We start from the raw sequence: 15,853 nt of genomic DNA, 5'->3' as shown, positions 1-15,853 counted from the left end.
TCAAGCGCCAAGCGCCGCCAAGCACCGACCAAGACCTGTTCGCAATGCTTGATCTGAGGCCTTGGAAGGAGTGTTCGTGATACACACTCAGCAGCTCATCTCACGCCGCCAAGGACACAGCCAAGACGGGGAGACAGCCTTGGCATCCACAACGAGGTAAAGAGCTTCGCCTCAAGGCTTGGAGGGACAAGGTTGTCTAGGTAAAGGTTGAGACCAAAGACACTTCAAGATATGGCGTAGTCGGTCAGAAATCCGGCTTTTTGGTTGTCAGTGACCTGCTTGACTGGGGTCACTCAGGAACCCTTTGACCGGGGCAAGGGTCATCGCTGATCAATGCAAAAGTCTATGTCATCGCGATTGCACAGCAGTTGAGTTCACGAGCCGTCGCGAGCAGAGGGGAGCGACTGGATGCTATCGTCTGTTCAATGCTGATATCCAAACAAGCCTCCGGCAGCTAGACAGACTGTCTTCGACGCTAGGGAATTAAGAAAAGAAGCTTGGTTGTTAAGATTATTGGGTAAGATTATTCGCTGGTCTCGATTTACATTCAGGGAGAGGTCTTCCCGAGAGACTAGTTGGCAGGGCGGGCCGTTGAGTTTCCCAATCATCTGGCGAGGTGGACTCTGCTGCTCTGGACGTCAAGGTTTCTCTGATGCTGGGGCGGGGTGGTCTCCCCGCGCATTGAGCGTTGAGGGAATAACGTTCGGCTGTAAAAGTCAACTTTGTATGTGCGCATGAGTAAACAGGACGCATTTCAGACGGTTACTTGACAAGTGTCTGTCAAGTCCAGAGATTTGGGCTTGACTCGGAATACCCTCCAAACTTACAGTCTACGGCAGAGCGGTTGAATACCATGAATTACAGGGCGAACGACGGAATTCGGCAAGTTGCGAGTTGGTGAGGCTTAACTTACATCAACTGATAAGAGGGGCTCTATATGTGCGGGACGATAATATCATCTCCGTCGGCAGAAATAAGCGATCAACTCATCCATTATTCGAATAGTCGTATCGACACTAAGACAATCGCAAACATTATCCCAAATCGGCCGGGCACACAAGTCACAGGACGGACCCGACTTTCATGGCGGCAGCGGAACAGCTCAAACTTTCAAAGAGGATAAACGGTTGAAGTGAAGATGCTTCCCGTGTCTGCCTTCCCGTTTTGAATCAGGAACTTGCCGCTTGTCATCTGATGTTTAATACTCCTCTTGGGAGTAAAGTCGGACAGTGGGACATTGAAGTAGAAGCTTGACATCGTGAGCTTCAGTCCACGAGCAGTGGGTGTTGTAAATGTCGGGCTGACTATGTTTTTTCTCATAGTATCCGATTGTACCAAATGCTGTATGTATTAGAGTCGCACGCAGGTGCTACAATTTTAACAAATATTTGTCTGCTTTGTTGTGACGAGAAAACGAGGCCTGAGTCCAATATGAGTCCGAAAGTGAGGCATCAACAGTCACCGACCACCGCGCCTTCCCTTTCAGGTAGCCCGAAGTAATTTGTACTCTGACAACTTCCTCAGAACAACCACAGATCCGCTTTTGGCGTTTTCCACGACACTCGCGCTCATCCCCTTACTGTTGCGAATTGACAGCACCTAGTACTGTAACTTTATCAGCTGCCAGTTATCATTGGGCATAATCATACCCTACCAAGATTTCAACTAGACTGCCCGCAGGCTGATTCAGAGCCAAATCCGAAGGCAGCTATGGACCGCAAAGTTGCCAATGAGAAGAAAGCCCGCGACGGTCCCATCATTGAGTGGCCAAAGACGCCTGGAGAACTTCCAAAGGTTCGTGGCGTCTCTGTCTCACGGGAGAAGCCTTCTATCTCGGCTCCCGACGCGCTCTAACTGAGAAACGTTGCGACACAGATGAGTAATATTCAGTGGTCAGACATGAAGAAGTCTACCGAAAGCGACAAGAATGCGTCCAAGGCGGGGGACAAGGTTGACGAGCTTCTAAAATGGCGCGTCGAGATCGACCACAGCATTTCCGAGATCAACTGGAAACTCGACTTGCTCCTAGCCGAGACCCGAAAGTCTCGCGACCTAGAGAACCAAGAGACGCCCATGGGCACGAAGCTCGGAAACGCCTGCTCGAGACTTGACAGCCATCACGACACCATCCAGGGCATTGGTCAGAGTCTCGCAGCGACCACCAGCCAGGTCCATCACTTGACGAATGAGATTCGCTTGCTCAAGGACGAGAAGGAGGTGACGGTAACTTTCAAGTCTGGTCGCCAGTGAGTGAGTGCCCTGACATTATCAGACGCAACAACCACGCTGACGCCCGACAGGCAATGATTTGCAGACAAAACGTCGACGTTCTTCGCAGTGTAGCAGGTGTTCTTTTACGGCAGGAGCGTGTTATTGATTTGGGAGCGCTTTGACGTTGGCTTCTGTCAGGCTTGGAAACAGTTCGCCCCAGCATTGAGGGATGTCGCAAAGCTTATGAATAGATACAGCGTTTGACTGCGTTGGGGGCAGCAGAGTATCACTGATGATACTGAGGCGCCTAGAGCATATTGGCTTGGAGCACATCATCCGCTTGGTGCAATCGCACAGGTGGCTTGCATGTGCTATAGAATTTGGGCGCTGCTTGATTCGCAGTGTTTTTAGAGACGAGCCACAATTGTACAGCACAATCCGCTGGGGTCTAGGTATTCCGAACAACAGAAACTTTGGTTGTTAGGGAATATATCTTCTTTCAAACAAAGGATATGTATCAAGAGTGGTTTATCTTTGTCTTGCGTACCAAACCGATGCTCCAATGAGGGGAACGACCAAGCTTGCCAGCTTCAACGCAGTCTTAGTCCAGGCCTTGAAAAAGTCATCCATGACCAACTTCTGGAACCCTTCCGCATCATTAACTCTTGGGTAGGGGACATCCGGGACCTCGTGTCCGAGAAATTGACAGATCTTCTCCCATCCAAGGCCGTCCTCGAGTCTAATCACAAGAAGCTTCTCGGGAGGAACGAGCTCCTTGGCGGTTTTGTTGCTATGTGGTCCCCATTAACTTTACGCTCCCTACAAACATGTCCGCGCGCGCGAACGACAGAGAAAACTCACTGGTTGTTGTAGACTTTCACGGCCTCCATCAGAGCCTTGTCCTTATCAGGGCCCGTGTATCCCCCGTACAGCACCCGACCAAAGCCTTCGCCAAGTCTGCTGATATGGCAGGTGTACGGGTCTACTAGGCTGACGAGACGCATGGCAGGCGATGCGAGGAACTCGCCAAATGGTAGGAATGTCTTGGCTATTGACTTTCTCCAGGCCTCGGGGTCCCGCTCGATCAGGACGAACTTTGCGTCTGGGTAGGCCGCGACCAGGTCGCGGAGGAACCAGGCGGGGATGTCGGTGATGCTGTCGTAGTCTCCGAGCCATTTGTCAAAGTCCTGTCGGTTGAAGGGCTTGCCTCTGCCAAAGTTGCATGCATGGACTGCATCGTCCATCATGCGGGCGTGGTGGGCGCCATTCGCGAATACCTCGGCCTGGTGGTATGGCTTGTAACCGAGGATTTTGAGGGCATTGTAGAACCCAAAGGTCCCATTGCTGAAAAGTCAGAGCCAGACTCCAATGATATCGTTTACTTGTGCGGGGATGATGGTCTCTTACCTTCTTCTCCCGAGGATTTGGGTGGACAGGTTGACGATCAATGTATCTCGACATAATCACTGAGTTGAGACTTCCTGTGGATTACGCGATTTGAACTTGGTATTCCGTGCTCGAAGATTGCGATTATATATACTACTGGAACCCTTCACATCATCGAAATTCTCGCGCACCTGTTTACTCGTAGGATTTCCACGCGACCGGCTCCATATCCACAGTCTGACGGCTGATCTCAGCGCTTATGCAGCGAGCGACGCAGGCCAACAGTTTGGGGCAGACTTCACATACCTTCATAGGTCCAAAATTCGCGTAATCATCGCGACACGTCGCATTATCTGACAAAAGTTCCCAACCAAAGACAGGGTTCGAAGCGCGCGGCCAGCACGGGAGAACGGGGTTGTTCCATTACAAAACAGTGGCTTTGTTGCGAGCGTCAGCGCAAGGAATTGTCCACCGATCAGCACTAGTAGTTCACGAACATTGCTGCAATGTAAAGCTGGGAGCTTTACCGGGCTCACATCAGAAACATGACGCGGAGAGAGATCTTTGCATCTCTCTCATGCAGAAAACAACTTGTGTCTCATGGAGGCCGAAAATATCACAACGCCATGGAATCTGACAGATAGAAGGGGCATCATAGAAACGAGAATGTCAAAGAATAAGGTATCTTCAAACCTATCTGTATTCCGCAAACATTCTGAGCCAGGTGGACCTGCACTTATCCTTCAGGTTCAAGCTGGTTTCTGTTCAAGACAGCGTCGGCACCGACCACGGCGACCAGCTATCAACATTGAAGTTGTTGTACGTCTGGTCCGTTCTGTAGATACTCGTCGACCCCCCAGAAGTCTTCAAAAGGAACTTGTTGATGAAAGCAGATAGTTCAGCCTGCTGGGAGCTTGGGAAGCTGCAGTGCGCATGGCCGCCGACCTGGCTATAGCCAAAGGTATCGAGAGAACCCAACGCCTGCCACTGCTTCCTGGCGCCTCCCATGCAGCCGTACGTGCTCATCGTACCGAGCCACTCATAGTCCGGGTTCTCCATGATGTAAATTGGCCTTGGTGCAATCAAGCCCGCAAGCATGTGGTGGTCGAAAGGCAGCTGGTTGACGTTGCTTGTGTACTGATTGAAGTTTGGGCTGAACCACGGATTCTCGGTGACGATCTGCTTGGCATCTTGTACGCTGAAGCCGTTGCGGTTTTGCCAGTCAGCGATACGCCAACATCCGGCACCGCCGGCTCCAGATTCCTGGGGTAGAGTGAGGGCAATGCGTGAATCAAAGGCGCCGGCGACGAAAGCTCCTTTCCCGTTGCGAGAGCATCCCGTCACTCCCAGACGAGATAGGTCGATTCCCACGGACGGTGTGAGTTCGAGGGCATCAATGATGCGGGAGACTGCCCAAGCCCACGCCATTAGGGCACCGGCGCTGTGTCCGCTTCCATATAGGTCGTAGAACTTCCCCTTCCCTCGAGACCCGCCTCCTTGTTGTTGAGCAATCTCATCGTTGTTGAATGTAATGGTTCCGACGTTGGAAGGAACGGGGATGCTCGCGGCTCCATATGCGATGATGGCCGGGACGCTATTGCCACTCGGCTTTGAGATCGTGACGGCAAAAGAGATCGACTTGCCGCCGTCGGAGATGTTGATGGTGAGCTTGTTGCCAGAGTAAGAAGCAGTGAGGGACTGAGGCTTGGGGGGCAAAGTTCCAAGCTCGAGACGCTGAAGCTGGGAACTGATCTCAGCCTGGCGACAAGACCAGTCTGCCTTCGATGCGACTTTGGCGCCATTTTGGAATGTGAAAGGGTCAGGAAGCACGGAGCTAGACGTCCCAAGTCCATTGGGTAGAGCAGGACAGGCCGTGTTACCACCTCCCGGTGCCGTGGCAGTACTGGTGATGGGGCTTCCGCCGGGAATGGTTATCGATGTTTGGAGAGTCGTCGAAGACTGTGGCGGTGTTTGGGAGGTGGTTCCTGGCGCGCTTCCTGGGACACATTGCGAATACCAATCGTTCTGGTATCGGCAATAATACCCGGAGATGCAAGTGGTTCCGCCGCTGTGTCCGATGCCGCCGCATTGAGCCCAAGCAGCTTGTTGCCCGTACGCGTATTCACAGAAGCTGACGCTTGCAGCTACAACATAGACGAGCTTCATATTGGAAGATTCTTACATGAGAGCTTTGAAAGATTGCTGATGATGCCAGTAGTTTGACAGTTATTGTACTGCAACGAACTCTCTTATAAATAGAATTGCTTGGCATTTTGAGAACTATCGCGACTTGCTCGTAAAGAGAACGGAGCCAAAGTTCTGGATCAAGCCATATCAAATTGAGCTTGAAGCAGACCTCTTTGGGACTTTGAGCGGAGTCTATCGTCGGCTTGCTTGTCAATTCGTCTTGGTGGGTTGCATGCAGACGACCTCGTGGCGTCCCGGGAAAACACCATTTCAGGCTAATCTCAGGGCCTCACTCGCAGCCTTCCATTTCGAGGAAGGCTTATCATTAGCTCTGTTCCTACCAGATTTGTTTCGCCCTTTTGGTGTCCTGAAGTTTGGTTCAATGTCTCCCGAGACACACATCGACGTGTATTAGGCAGAATGAACAGACCTTGTGTGAACGCCTCGATTTACAAATTAAAATGCCAGTGGAGAGAACACAGATGCCGAGGCTGGGCATTCAATGTTTTTGGGTTCCCAGGCGCCTCTCGGACGAAAGGATATTGTTTAGTACACCAATGTTTTCTGTAGTCGTGTCTCTCTTTCATTTAACTCTGTCATTCCGAGAGAGTCCCTCTTTCCGGTTCCTCGGGAGAACCAGAAAGTCTACCGCCATAAGTTCTTCAACATCAATAATGGGGTTTGCTGTAGCAAGTAGCACAAGACCCGCCAACTTTCCGAGATGTGGCGGTAGCCGGAAGCAGCACTCAAGCGAACCGTAATGTAAGTGGGATTGATGTTGACTGTTCCAGAGACAAGGCCTTAATCCGGCAGTGAAGTCGTTGGACAGGAACCCGGGGCGAAGCTTGCCGGGAAGGAGACAGTAACGGCATGTTCATCCGATGTAAGCATACCCCTGGACTTTGCGGCTCTGGCAACTTCCATGTATGCTTCATATGCATCACAACTCAAAGTGCTTGTGGACCTGTCCCGAGATTTGGATCAGCGTTGTAAAGGGGGAGACCCGACGATGCGGATGTGGGGGTATTCCGACCCCCGAACCAACATGATGCCGGCTTTGGTATTGACCCTTTTTGAGTCTACCTCCCAGAGACACCTGAGCTTTTGTTTTCAACCGGTGCAACATTACTAGATGAACAATACTTTCCCTACTTTCATTGTGTTTGCAGCACACAGATCCCTAAGCCTTCAAATACAATGAACGTTGCGCAGCTTATGTCCCTCCCCATAATTGGGCTTCAAGGGGCGGCGACTCATGCGCCATCCCGCAGTTCCACAATGATGTTATTTTAGGCTTACTCTTAGACAGTGAGCTTGTCCCGATCACAGGAATGTGGGAGAACCGACCCGGAACGCATTGACACTTCTACACATCATCCACTATGAGCTGAGTTGTCACGATGGCTCCGGATGTGACGCCGTTCGGATCTTGATTGCGGATGGGACCTTCCAAGGGCTTGCAGCCAATGCAATAAACATTTTTAGAGCAAAGCTTGGCTACTTGCTGGGCTGACGATTGCGGGGATGATGCTCGAGCACAGCATAGCCGCGCCTTTACCGAGCTGTGTTGACGTCTGCTTCTCTGTCCCGGCCGGAGATGACTTCCCAAAGCTCCCAAAACTTCTTCGTAGACGCGGAATGCTGAGCAAGCGAGCGCAAAATACGGAAGAATGGTAAAAACGTGGATAAACAAAACATCGTACTTAGGAGAGGGGATGTGTCTGAGGCGTATAAAGAGGGAGATATTCTTCACCACAATCCTCCACATTAACATCAGCTCAACCAACTCAATCATCACTCCTTTAGTAATCTTCAGCACGAAGCCAAATCACACTCTTTAATATCTACACTCGCTCTCCTTATTCAAAATGAAGTCTTCAGTCATCTTCTGGGCCGTTGCCTCTATCTCCGCCGCATTCGCTGCTCCCCTCGAGTCTCCTTCCAACGAAGCTGCTAAGCTCTTTGCCCGCGGTGTAAGTTGGAACGCACTTACTCTCTTGTATACCGAGATGAATTGACATTCTGACTAACACTTTCAAACAGAAACTGTGTCTCTTGGAGGACGGTCTTGCCTGCTACTACGACAACAACGCTTGCTACTGGCACGCGTGCCACAACTGCGAGTGCGACGACATCTACCTTGGCGCCAAGCTCATTCGTCGCGACTGCATCAACTCCAAGGACGCCCCTACTTGCCCCGTTCGCCCTAAGGCGGCCTGAGTTTAAGGAGATGACTAGTCCTGCTCAAGTCGTCATGATGAGCAGGTTTACCTCGGCGGAATGAATCAATGGCACAATGCTAAGAAGGAGTATGGTTGGGTTAATGTGTGCTAGAAGGGATACAATGATGATTCTAAATGTTAATCCATTGGGGTTGTCTCATTTCTAGCACTCAAACTACGTGATGTATAAGCATGCAGGTTTTTCACGTAGATAGAGAAAGTGAAACTTGTTGTCTGTTGATTGTGGATTGGCACAGCTCATTTGCCAGGTGTATAAGTCAGATTTGATGTCATCGTTCAATGGCATTCTTTGGAATCGAGATTGAATTCGACTATGAACAAAAAACTTGATCACTGAACCTTGCCTCTTGAGTCGACGGGCCAGATCTCTTCAACAATACCATTACGATAGGCATAGTAAACCTCGTGGAGGTTGACCGTCGGGTCGATGTGGCTGGGGACCATCTCAACTCTGTCTCCGATCTTGAGATCTGGCGTGCCCTCTTCCCACTTCAAGCTCCCATGCTCGTCGCCCAAGTTCTCATGCTTGTACCTCTGATCCTTGCACTCCGCCAGTCCGCTGTCTGTCGTCAAAGACTTGAGCCCAGTGTCTATCGTGACTTGTCGCTCGCCCTGTTTGCTCAAAACAGTTGCAAGCAATGTCAGACTGTGCGAGTAGAACGTCCCCACGGCATTTCGGTAGTCAGTATCCATGAAGATGAAGGATCCTGGCTGCAGCTCCGTAACACCGGGAACAGTAGCGCAGAATTCGGCGGTACCCGTACCACCAGTTGTGACAACCTGGATATCGTAGCCCTCTTTCTTGAGAGCTGTGGCGGTATCGGTCAGCGTCTTCATGGATTCGAGGCACTGCGTCTTGCGGCTTTCTCTGTCGTGTAGATGTTGCAAGTGACCTTCGTATCCTTGAACGCCGATCAACCGCAGATGCTTCAGACCGCTGACGTGCTTTGCAAGTGCTAAAGCTGGTTCTCCGGGGGAAACTCCGGTGCGATGCAATCCGACATCCAAATCGATCAAAACCGAGATAGGCTCTGATACACCAGCCTGCTCGAGAGCGTCATCGATGGCCGTGGCGCCAACTTCGCTGTCCACCACGATCCTAATGCTCTTGTGCTTTGAAAACAGTTCGACCAGTCTTCGCACTTTGGGTGCTCCAATGATCTCACACGTGATGAGGATATCGTCGAAGCCGGCCGCAATGATGGCCTCGGCCTCTGAAACCTTGGCCACGCAGCAACCTTTGGCGCCCGCGGCGACCAGCTTGTGGGCTAGGACGGCGCTCTTGGTGGTTTTGAGATGGGGGCGAATGTTGCGACCAGTCGGAAGGAGAGCATCCATCAGCTTCTTGATGTTGGCTTCCATCAGGTCGAGATTGACGATCATGGAGGGCGTGTCGAGGCTATCCAGCCTGTCGCCAACCTTTGGAGAGTACATGTTGAGGCGAAAGTGACAGATCGCGACCACGAGAAAATCAGTAGCAGAATATTTTCGTTCGGTTGATGATGAGAGGTCAGTTAACATACGCTTCGGACGAAGTTGTGTTGGATAAGCTTGAGTCCGAGTTACCTAATCCGAATCGATGGGCTCCTATCATCGGACTGCAGCCGGTGTGGGGTAGATTGCCGGAGCGGGGTCGGCCAATTGCTGAATATCGGGGTGCTCCGACTTCCGCTGATGTACTTCTTCCCGCGCTTTTCCGCATCTCACTCAAGAACTTTGGTCTACATGAGATCATTGTCCAGGAGCAAATCCACATGGTTCTCGTTATTACTATTGTACAGGTTTTGCATCACTCATCCGCCGTAAACCAATTCATGGTGGCTCCGAATACCTCCGCGGAAAAGTTGGGCGGGGCACCGGTGTCGGCAAACTTGCCGTCGCCTGGACCGACGGCAACGGGCCCGGGCTTCGAATGAACTGAAAATTTCGTCAGTTTTAAGAGATCCTGTAGTAGAGTGAAATTGCAATTTTACGATAATTAAGACGATTACACAGACATCCTTGCTTTAGTTGGTAGAGGTAAACACATAGGAACGGCAACGTGACAATAGAACACATGTATCAACGCAGCATACGATTTGAACTCTGTCAAATTATAGGCAACGAACTCAAAGATTGTGTTTATTAACTTTCTAGAAGTACGTTTAAGAGAATTTAATCATCAACTACAAGCCTTTAAACCTGTAACGTGAACGAAATGTATCAAAGACACAGCTCGCGCATCTTAGTTTTCCCGAACATTGTGATTTTCGTTCAGCTCTCAATTTCTACTATGGGAATTTTGCAGATTGCGGAGAGTTCAGGGACCAGGCTATTCTTCAACTCATGGAACTTGAACCAACTAGACCCCCGGCACCGGTACTTTATCATATGATCGTCGACGAGTTGCATTCCGGATTCGTTCCCGAAGAACACCACCTAAAAATGTCATAAAGCGTTTTAATTACATGCATACACAACCTGTGTGAACATTCTCAACACGTACGTAACTCTTCCCGGAACGGCCAACTACTCTCCGTTCTTGTCTTGGAATTAAGGCAGACTTTTCACAGTTTCCGTCGCCATGCAATGTTTCTTTTCGGTCTTGAGATTCTCAATCGTACCACACGCATATGAGACAAGGAACTTATTGACCTTCTTGGCCCATGGTCTCCATAGAACCAATGCTTCGCATAGCTTTATCCATACACGGAGCATCCAATCCCGTGGTCCAACTTAGTTGACGCCGGATGGCTCCGTGAGAGGTTCTAGACATCAACACCATGTGGCGCTCACCCCAGTCAAATTCGGACATCGACTTGCCAGCATCTCTCAGAATTGTTGTTTCGGTGAGCGCAGGCAATCGAAATCCGTTGTAGAGTATTTTGAGTGACAAAGATGCTATATGTACGTCAAATCAAAACAAAAAGTCTAGTACTCATTCAGTGATGATACGTAGACAACCGCAACAAACCCGCTTCAGCTGTTAAGGTGGTGAATAACCTGGCATCCGACACAGTAAAACAAGGAGCCTAGAACAAGCGATGAGCCGACTTGACATCAGTTCCGTTCCGATACCACACAGAGATTGGGGTATGACCACAAGTTTCTCTTTATGAGGTATGACGGTCATTTCATGGTTCACTGTGGACGACAGCGGCAATTAACCATTGAATACCTGCGACTGCCATTGAGCTCTCGATCTGACTACTGCGGGGGTTGGATCAAGCGTACATACTCCGGGGATAAATGACGTTCAAGGGGACCACCGCAGACCGTGTCTCTAGATAGAGGTCTGGAACGTTTCTGCATGTTAGAAATGCTCGATTGAAGCATCTAACCGTACATGTACTCGTGGTTATTCCATACATGGCAGTCTTTTCGTGGTCACTGGATACATTTACCTAGTACGGTAAGTGTCCTTACCATCAATGGGCGGCAGACCCCTGCAAAACCAGCGCCATGTTTGTTCCCTTTCATTTAGTTGGTTTCTTACATATTGCAATCCACCAGCAAAGCGACGGCTGGAAGCCATGCTAGTCCCGACTCGTCCACCCAACTGGCGAACTGGTTCAGAGAACGTGCTGAGTTGGGGTGGAAGGGATCAACCCGGCACACACTTCGGAGCAATCCGGTTCTATGACAACCCGTATCCGCGTAAATCTTGACATTACGGCGCTTTTTTGCGATTGACAGTTTAGACTTAATTGAGACGATCTAGAGTTGAGAACCCATGCTCCAGTTTTCCAATCAGCCCCTGACCATGATATCCCTGGTCACCTCCCCTGAGTCCATGTCGAGCCCTTCCTGAAAGAGTTGATTGAATTGCAACTTGAGTTGCGCCTGTCTGTACTTAATCTTCACGATCTGCGCGCATGAATCTTTGACGCCGTCCTAGCTCCCAACGCTTTTGCGCTTTCCGTTCGTTCCCCTTCGTTAATACATACATTCGTTTCAAAATCATCATCTCCAACCATGCACTTCTTTTCCGTTCTCTCGGTGGCTCTGGCCCCGGCCCTCGTTGCTGCGCAAGTGAAGGGAACAGCTTACGGTTTCGCCAAGGGCGTTACCGGCGGAGGCACTGCTACTCCCGCCGCCCCCAAGGACATCAAAGAGTACGTCGAAGTCTCCAAGAATTCCAACTTGCGCGCCTCTAGAAACTAATGCTCAATTTCTGTTCGTAGGCTTGCCACGTGGCTCTCTGACAGCACTCCTCGCGTCATTCTCATCGACAAGACTTTCAACTTTGTCGGATCGGAAGGTTCCGCTACTGAGGCAGGATGCACCAAGAAGACCTGCACCATGGCTCAGGGTGGCCAGGACTACATTGGCTCGCTCAGCTGTGGCGGCAGTGACATGGTCGCGGCCCAAATCACGTACGACAAGGCCGGCGCGACTAACCTGCCCGTCGGCAGCAACAAGTCAATTGTGGGAGTTGGCAGCAAGGGTGTCATCCAGGGCAAGGGCCTCAAACTGCCCAAGACGTCCAAGAACGTCATCATCCAGAACGTAAGCTATGCACGTTCACTCCGTAAATGACCCTCGCTGAACTAGGTCCAGGTCCACATCACCAACCTCAACCCCAAGAGCGTCTGGGGTGGCGATGCCCTTCAGCTCGAGGGCAATGACGGCGTCTGGGTTGATCACTGCAAGTTCAGCAAGGTCGGCCGCATGTTTGTTGTTTCCCAGTAAGTGTTCCACCGCTCGCAGCCAACCTATTCCCATATCACGAGAAACCTCAAAACTAACGGGGCCTTTCAGCTACGACGCCAACCGCCTAACCATCTCCAACTCCGAATTCGACGGCACGACTACGACCTCCGCGACTTGCAACAACAACCACTACTGGACTGTTATGTTCATCGGCAAGGGCGACCAGGTCACTCTTGATCGCAACTACTGGCACACTCTCTCCGGCCGCGCCCCGAAGCTGGGCCAGGACGGCGTGACTACCACCGTTCAGGCCACCAACAACCTCTTCTCCAACATGAAGGTGAGTATTGACTCGACATGATCTGCGCCGCATCCATGAGGCTAACCTGTACTTCTCAATACAGGGCCACGCTTTTGACATCTACTCCGGCACGTCCGCCTTGATCGAGGGCAACGTCTTTGAGAACGTCAACCAACCGATGACCGCCCAGGCGGAGAAGGTCAACACCGTCTTCAACGCCCCCGACGCTGCCTCGCTGGCCGCCTGCTCCAGCAGCCTCGGCCGCAGCTGTGTTGCTAACAGCCTCTCTGGAAGCGGCAAGTTCGCCAGCATGAAGAACACGGCTGGCCTGGCCGCCCTTGCTAAGGTCAAGGCGTCCCTGGTCAAGCCCATCCAGGCAAGCAATGTCAAGAGCACAGTCTCTGGAAGCGCCGGTATTGGAAAGATCTAGACAGATCACTCGAGATTTCACGCGTCGTCAGGATCTTCTAGTTTGATCATTGCATCCCATATCTGTGGATCAACTTTCTTCTTCATGTATATAACTGGACTTCCACGTACACAAACCGCGCATGCGCATAGCTAAGCCAAGTGTGCGTTTTCACTCCTCCTATTGGTATTATCATTCGTGATCTACAGTCTTAATTCAAATTATCACTACAGTGCTGGGCTGTATCTCCACAGTGAAAGACTCCGGTGGTTCACTAGAAGTATCATGCCTTTCTTTGATGGGAAGGCCTGGCATACGTAGATAGTAAGGCAAAATGAGCTCCAGAGTGTCCAAGCTACTCATCGCTACTAGCCGTTGAGTCTGTCCATTGCCGTCTCACAACGGCTCTGCGCGCTTCAAGATTGGAAGTTTCCTCAAGACCACCTAGTTCCACCCGGATGTGTCAAACGAGCCCATATCAACCACTTCTAACAGGTTCGAAGCAGCCGTGCCGTGGTACCGTTTGTAACATGGCCCAGCACAGTGATTCTTGATGTGGAACGGGAAGCCCCCACACCACACGCAGTCGTTCTCTGGCAGATAGGCCTCCGTGAAGGGAACCGTGTGGGTAATATCGAGGCCGAGATTCACCGCTGTCAAGCCCTTGTTGCTGATTCGGTAGAGGTCTATGCCGTGATCGAGCAGAAGCCTTAGAATACGTCCTTCTGATCCTTGGGGGTAGCTTATTCGACGGTACCCCTGGCAGAATTGTTCTTGGTCAAGCGTGTTCATGGCCATGTAATGAAGCGCGGTGTTGCCGTTGTCGTCCGTGATATTGACATCCACGCCCAGCTCAAGGAGGAGCTGAACGATGTCCAAATCCCGATATGCGCACGCTTGATGTAAAGCGTGAACCCCGTCCTTCGTACGCGTGGTCAATGAAGCGCCAGCTTTGATCAGCATTTGTACTATGGCTAAGCGGCAGCCGCTCTCGTCTCCTATAACGATGGGGTGATTGCCTTGCCACCACACGTTGCAAGGGCTCCATGCTTTCCGGGTGTCGTCGTTGGTACAAGCCTTGAGAGCGTAGAAGAGAGGATTTGCCCCGACACTCGTGGGATGCCAGTCGCTGTTGTCATCCGGGTCGTTGTTCGTTGTTGCTGCGTATCCGAAGCTGTTCATGTGCTCGTATTCATCCTGCGTATGGGATAGCATCCCGCGTTGAATGTCACCGGGTCTGAGTGGAGAATATCCAGCAGGACGGTAAGGATGGTGAGAACCGCTGCTGTACGAGACACCCAAGTCAGCCCTCTTGTGCACGTCAGCACCGTGCCGTAGGAGCAAAGCCACGATATCGCTGTAGCCAAAGAAAGCGGCCCAATGTATTGCGCTGAGGTTCAGTCTGGTCGGAGAACAGTAGAGACTGAGTGGCCAGTCGCCGTAGAAGTTGTCGCAAAGAATGTCAAAGACGGTGCAGTCCAAGGCATCGACATTCGCCCCATGCGCCAAGGCTTTGGCCACACCTCTCGCGTATCCCCTCTTAGCTGGAAGAAGCAGACATGAAGCGGCATGGTTCTGGATATCGTGACGGATGACGTATGGGTCTATAATGGTATGAAGCCGCTTGCAAGTTGACCCGAATCTCGTGGCGGCCTTCACCCCGGCAAAGCGCAAAGAGCAGTCGTGGATGACCTCTTCAGATCTTGAGCATCCGTCCTCATCCGGGTAGAAAATTTCTGCATCCTCGAAGGAATTGAACTCATCGCTCGCGAGTAGGCAGTCGACAATCTCAAGGACGATCTCGTGTGGCAGGCACTCCAATTTGAGCCCTGGCTCTCTGGGGTTGTGCGTCATTTTGATGGTATTGATGGTATTGATGGTATTGATGGTATTGATGGTATTGATGGTATTGATGGTATTGATGGTATTGATGGTATTGATGGTATTGGTGTTGATTGTGATGGTGTTGATAGCCGAGGCGACGTGGATGGTGTTGATGTCTGAGTCGCGCGATATACTAAGTCCTCGGGCCGTCCGCAAAGGATACATTTGTATGTGGCCAGCTTCCTTTCTCCGCTTCGTTTATCCAGGCTTTTTGCGCTACTGGAGACAAAAACTTTAAGCCAACAAGGTAAGTTGTAAGAGAGTTGTGAAATGCCGTGTCGATAAGCAACTTACCTTACTGACAGTGGAGATGATTTATCGTGGCAAATTTCGCCGACCGTGCCGGACACGTATGGGGGCCAAAGTTGCCGTGAAGGCCCTATGGTCATCGATAGAAAATGTATGCAGTCACAAAACTTCCATGCTAAATAAGAGTCCGAATCATGTTGTGATGTTGTGGTTGGGAAAGCGACGAATGATGTGCCGAATGGGGCGCATGGAATACGTTGCTGACTGAGGCCGATGGAAGTGACCACTGCCACTGCCATGCTACTGCCATGGAAAGCTGCATTTCAACCAAATACGATCCTCTCCTTGTTG

At 51.0% G+C, this 15,853-nt stretch overlaps 7 protein-coding genes across 7 annotated transcripts; 3 read left to right on the top strand and 4 right to left on the bottom strand.

Annotated features, from left to right (window-relative positions):
• Positions 1-1,710: 1,710 nt before the first annotated feature.
• Positions 1,711-2,250, top strand: CkaCkLH20_10187 (uncharacterized protein; the record flags this gene model as incomplete). Its single annotated transcript, XM_038892901.1, has 2 exons — positions 1,711-1,794; positions 1,876-2,250. The coding sequence occupies 2 exons, from the start codon at positions 1,711-1,713 to the stop codon at positions 2,248-2,250; spliced, it is 459 nt and encodes a 152-aa protein (XP_038741821.1).
• Positions 2,251-2,739: 489 nt separating this feature from the next.
• Positions 2,740-3,647, bottom strand: CkaCkLH20_10186 (uncharacterized protein; the record flags this gene model as incomplete). Its single annotated transcript, XM_038892900.1, has 3 exons — positions 2,740-3,001; positions 3,073-3,555; positions 3,619-3,647. The coding sequence occupies 3 exons, from the start codon at positions 3,645-3,647 to the stop codon at positions 2,740-2,742; spliced, it is 774 nt and encodes a 257-aa protein (XP_038741820.1).
• A 715-nt stretch (positions 3,648-4,362) lies between these two features.
• Positions 4,363-5,763, bottom strand: CkaCkLH20_10185 (uncharacterized protein; the record flags this gene model as incomplete). Its single annotated transcript, XM_038892899.1, has 1 exon — positions 4,363-5,763. One exon carries the CDS (start codon positions 5,761-5,763, stop codon positions 4,363-4,365), a length of 1,401 nt encoding a protein of 466 aa, XP_038741819.1.
• Positions 5,764-7,652: 1,889 nt separating this feature from the next.
• Positions 7,653-8,004, top strand: CkaCkLH20_10184 (uncharacterized protein; the record flags this gene model as incomplete). The annotated part of the gene is made up of 2 exons (XM_038892898.1): positions 7,653-7,757; positions 7,828-8,004. 2 exons carry the CDS (start codon positions 7,653-7,655, stop codon positions 8,002-8,004), a joined length of 282 nt encoding a protein of 93 aa, XP_038741818.1.
• Positions 8,005-8,357: 353 nt separating this feature from the next.
• CkaCkLH20_10183 (uncharacterized protein) lies at positions 8,358-9,461 on the bottom strand (the record flags this gene model as incomplete). Its single annotated transcript, XM_038892897.1, has 1 exon — positions 8,358-9,461. The coding sequence occupies one exon, from the start codon at positions 9,459-9,461 to the stop codon at positions 8,358-8,360; it is 1,104 nt and encodes a 367-aa protein (XP_038741817.1).
• A 2,520-nt stretch (positions 9,462-11,981) lies between these two features.
• On the top strand, positions 11,982-13,390 carry CkaCkLH20_10182 (pectin lyase; the record flags this gene model as incomplete). The annotated part of the gene is made up of 5 exons (XM_038892896.1): positions 11,982-12,121; positions 12,191-12,515; positions 12,567-12,694; positions 12,768-12,999; positions 13,064-13,390. The coding sequence occupies 5 exons, from the start codon at positions 11,982-11,984 to the stop codon at positions 13,388-13,390; spliced, it is 1,152 nt and encodes a 383-aa protein (XP_038741816.1).
• A 423-nt stretch (positions 13,391-13,813) lies between these two features.
• On the bottom strand, positions 13,814-15,418 carry CkaCkLH20_10181 (uncharacterized protein; the record flags this gene model as incomplete). The annotated part of the gene is made up of 1 exon (XM_038892895.1): positions 13,814-15,418. The coding sequence occupies one exon, from the start codon at positions 15,416-15,418 to the stop codon at positions 13,814-13,816; it is 1,605 nt and encodes a 534-aa protein (XP_038741815.1).
• Positions 15,419-15,853: the final 435 nt, after the last annotated feature.

This window comes from Colletotrichum karsti (genome assembly GCF_011947395.1).
Source record: "Colletotrichum karsti strain CkLH20 chromosome Unknown Scaffold38, whole genome shotgun sequence".
Lineage (NCBI taxonomy): Eukaryota > Fungi > Ascomycota > Sordariomycetes > Glomerellales > Glomerellaceae > Colletotrichum > Colletotrichum karsti.
This window is presented reverse-complemented; position numbering and strand designations above follow the sequence as displayed.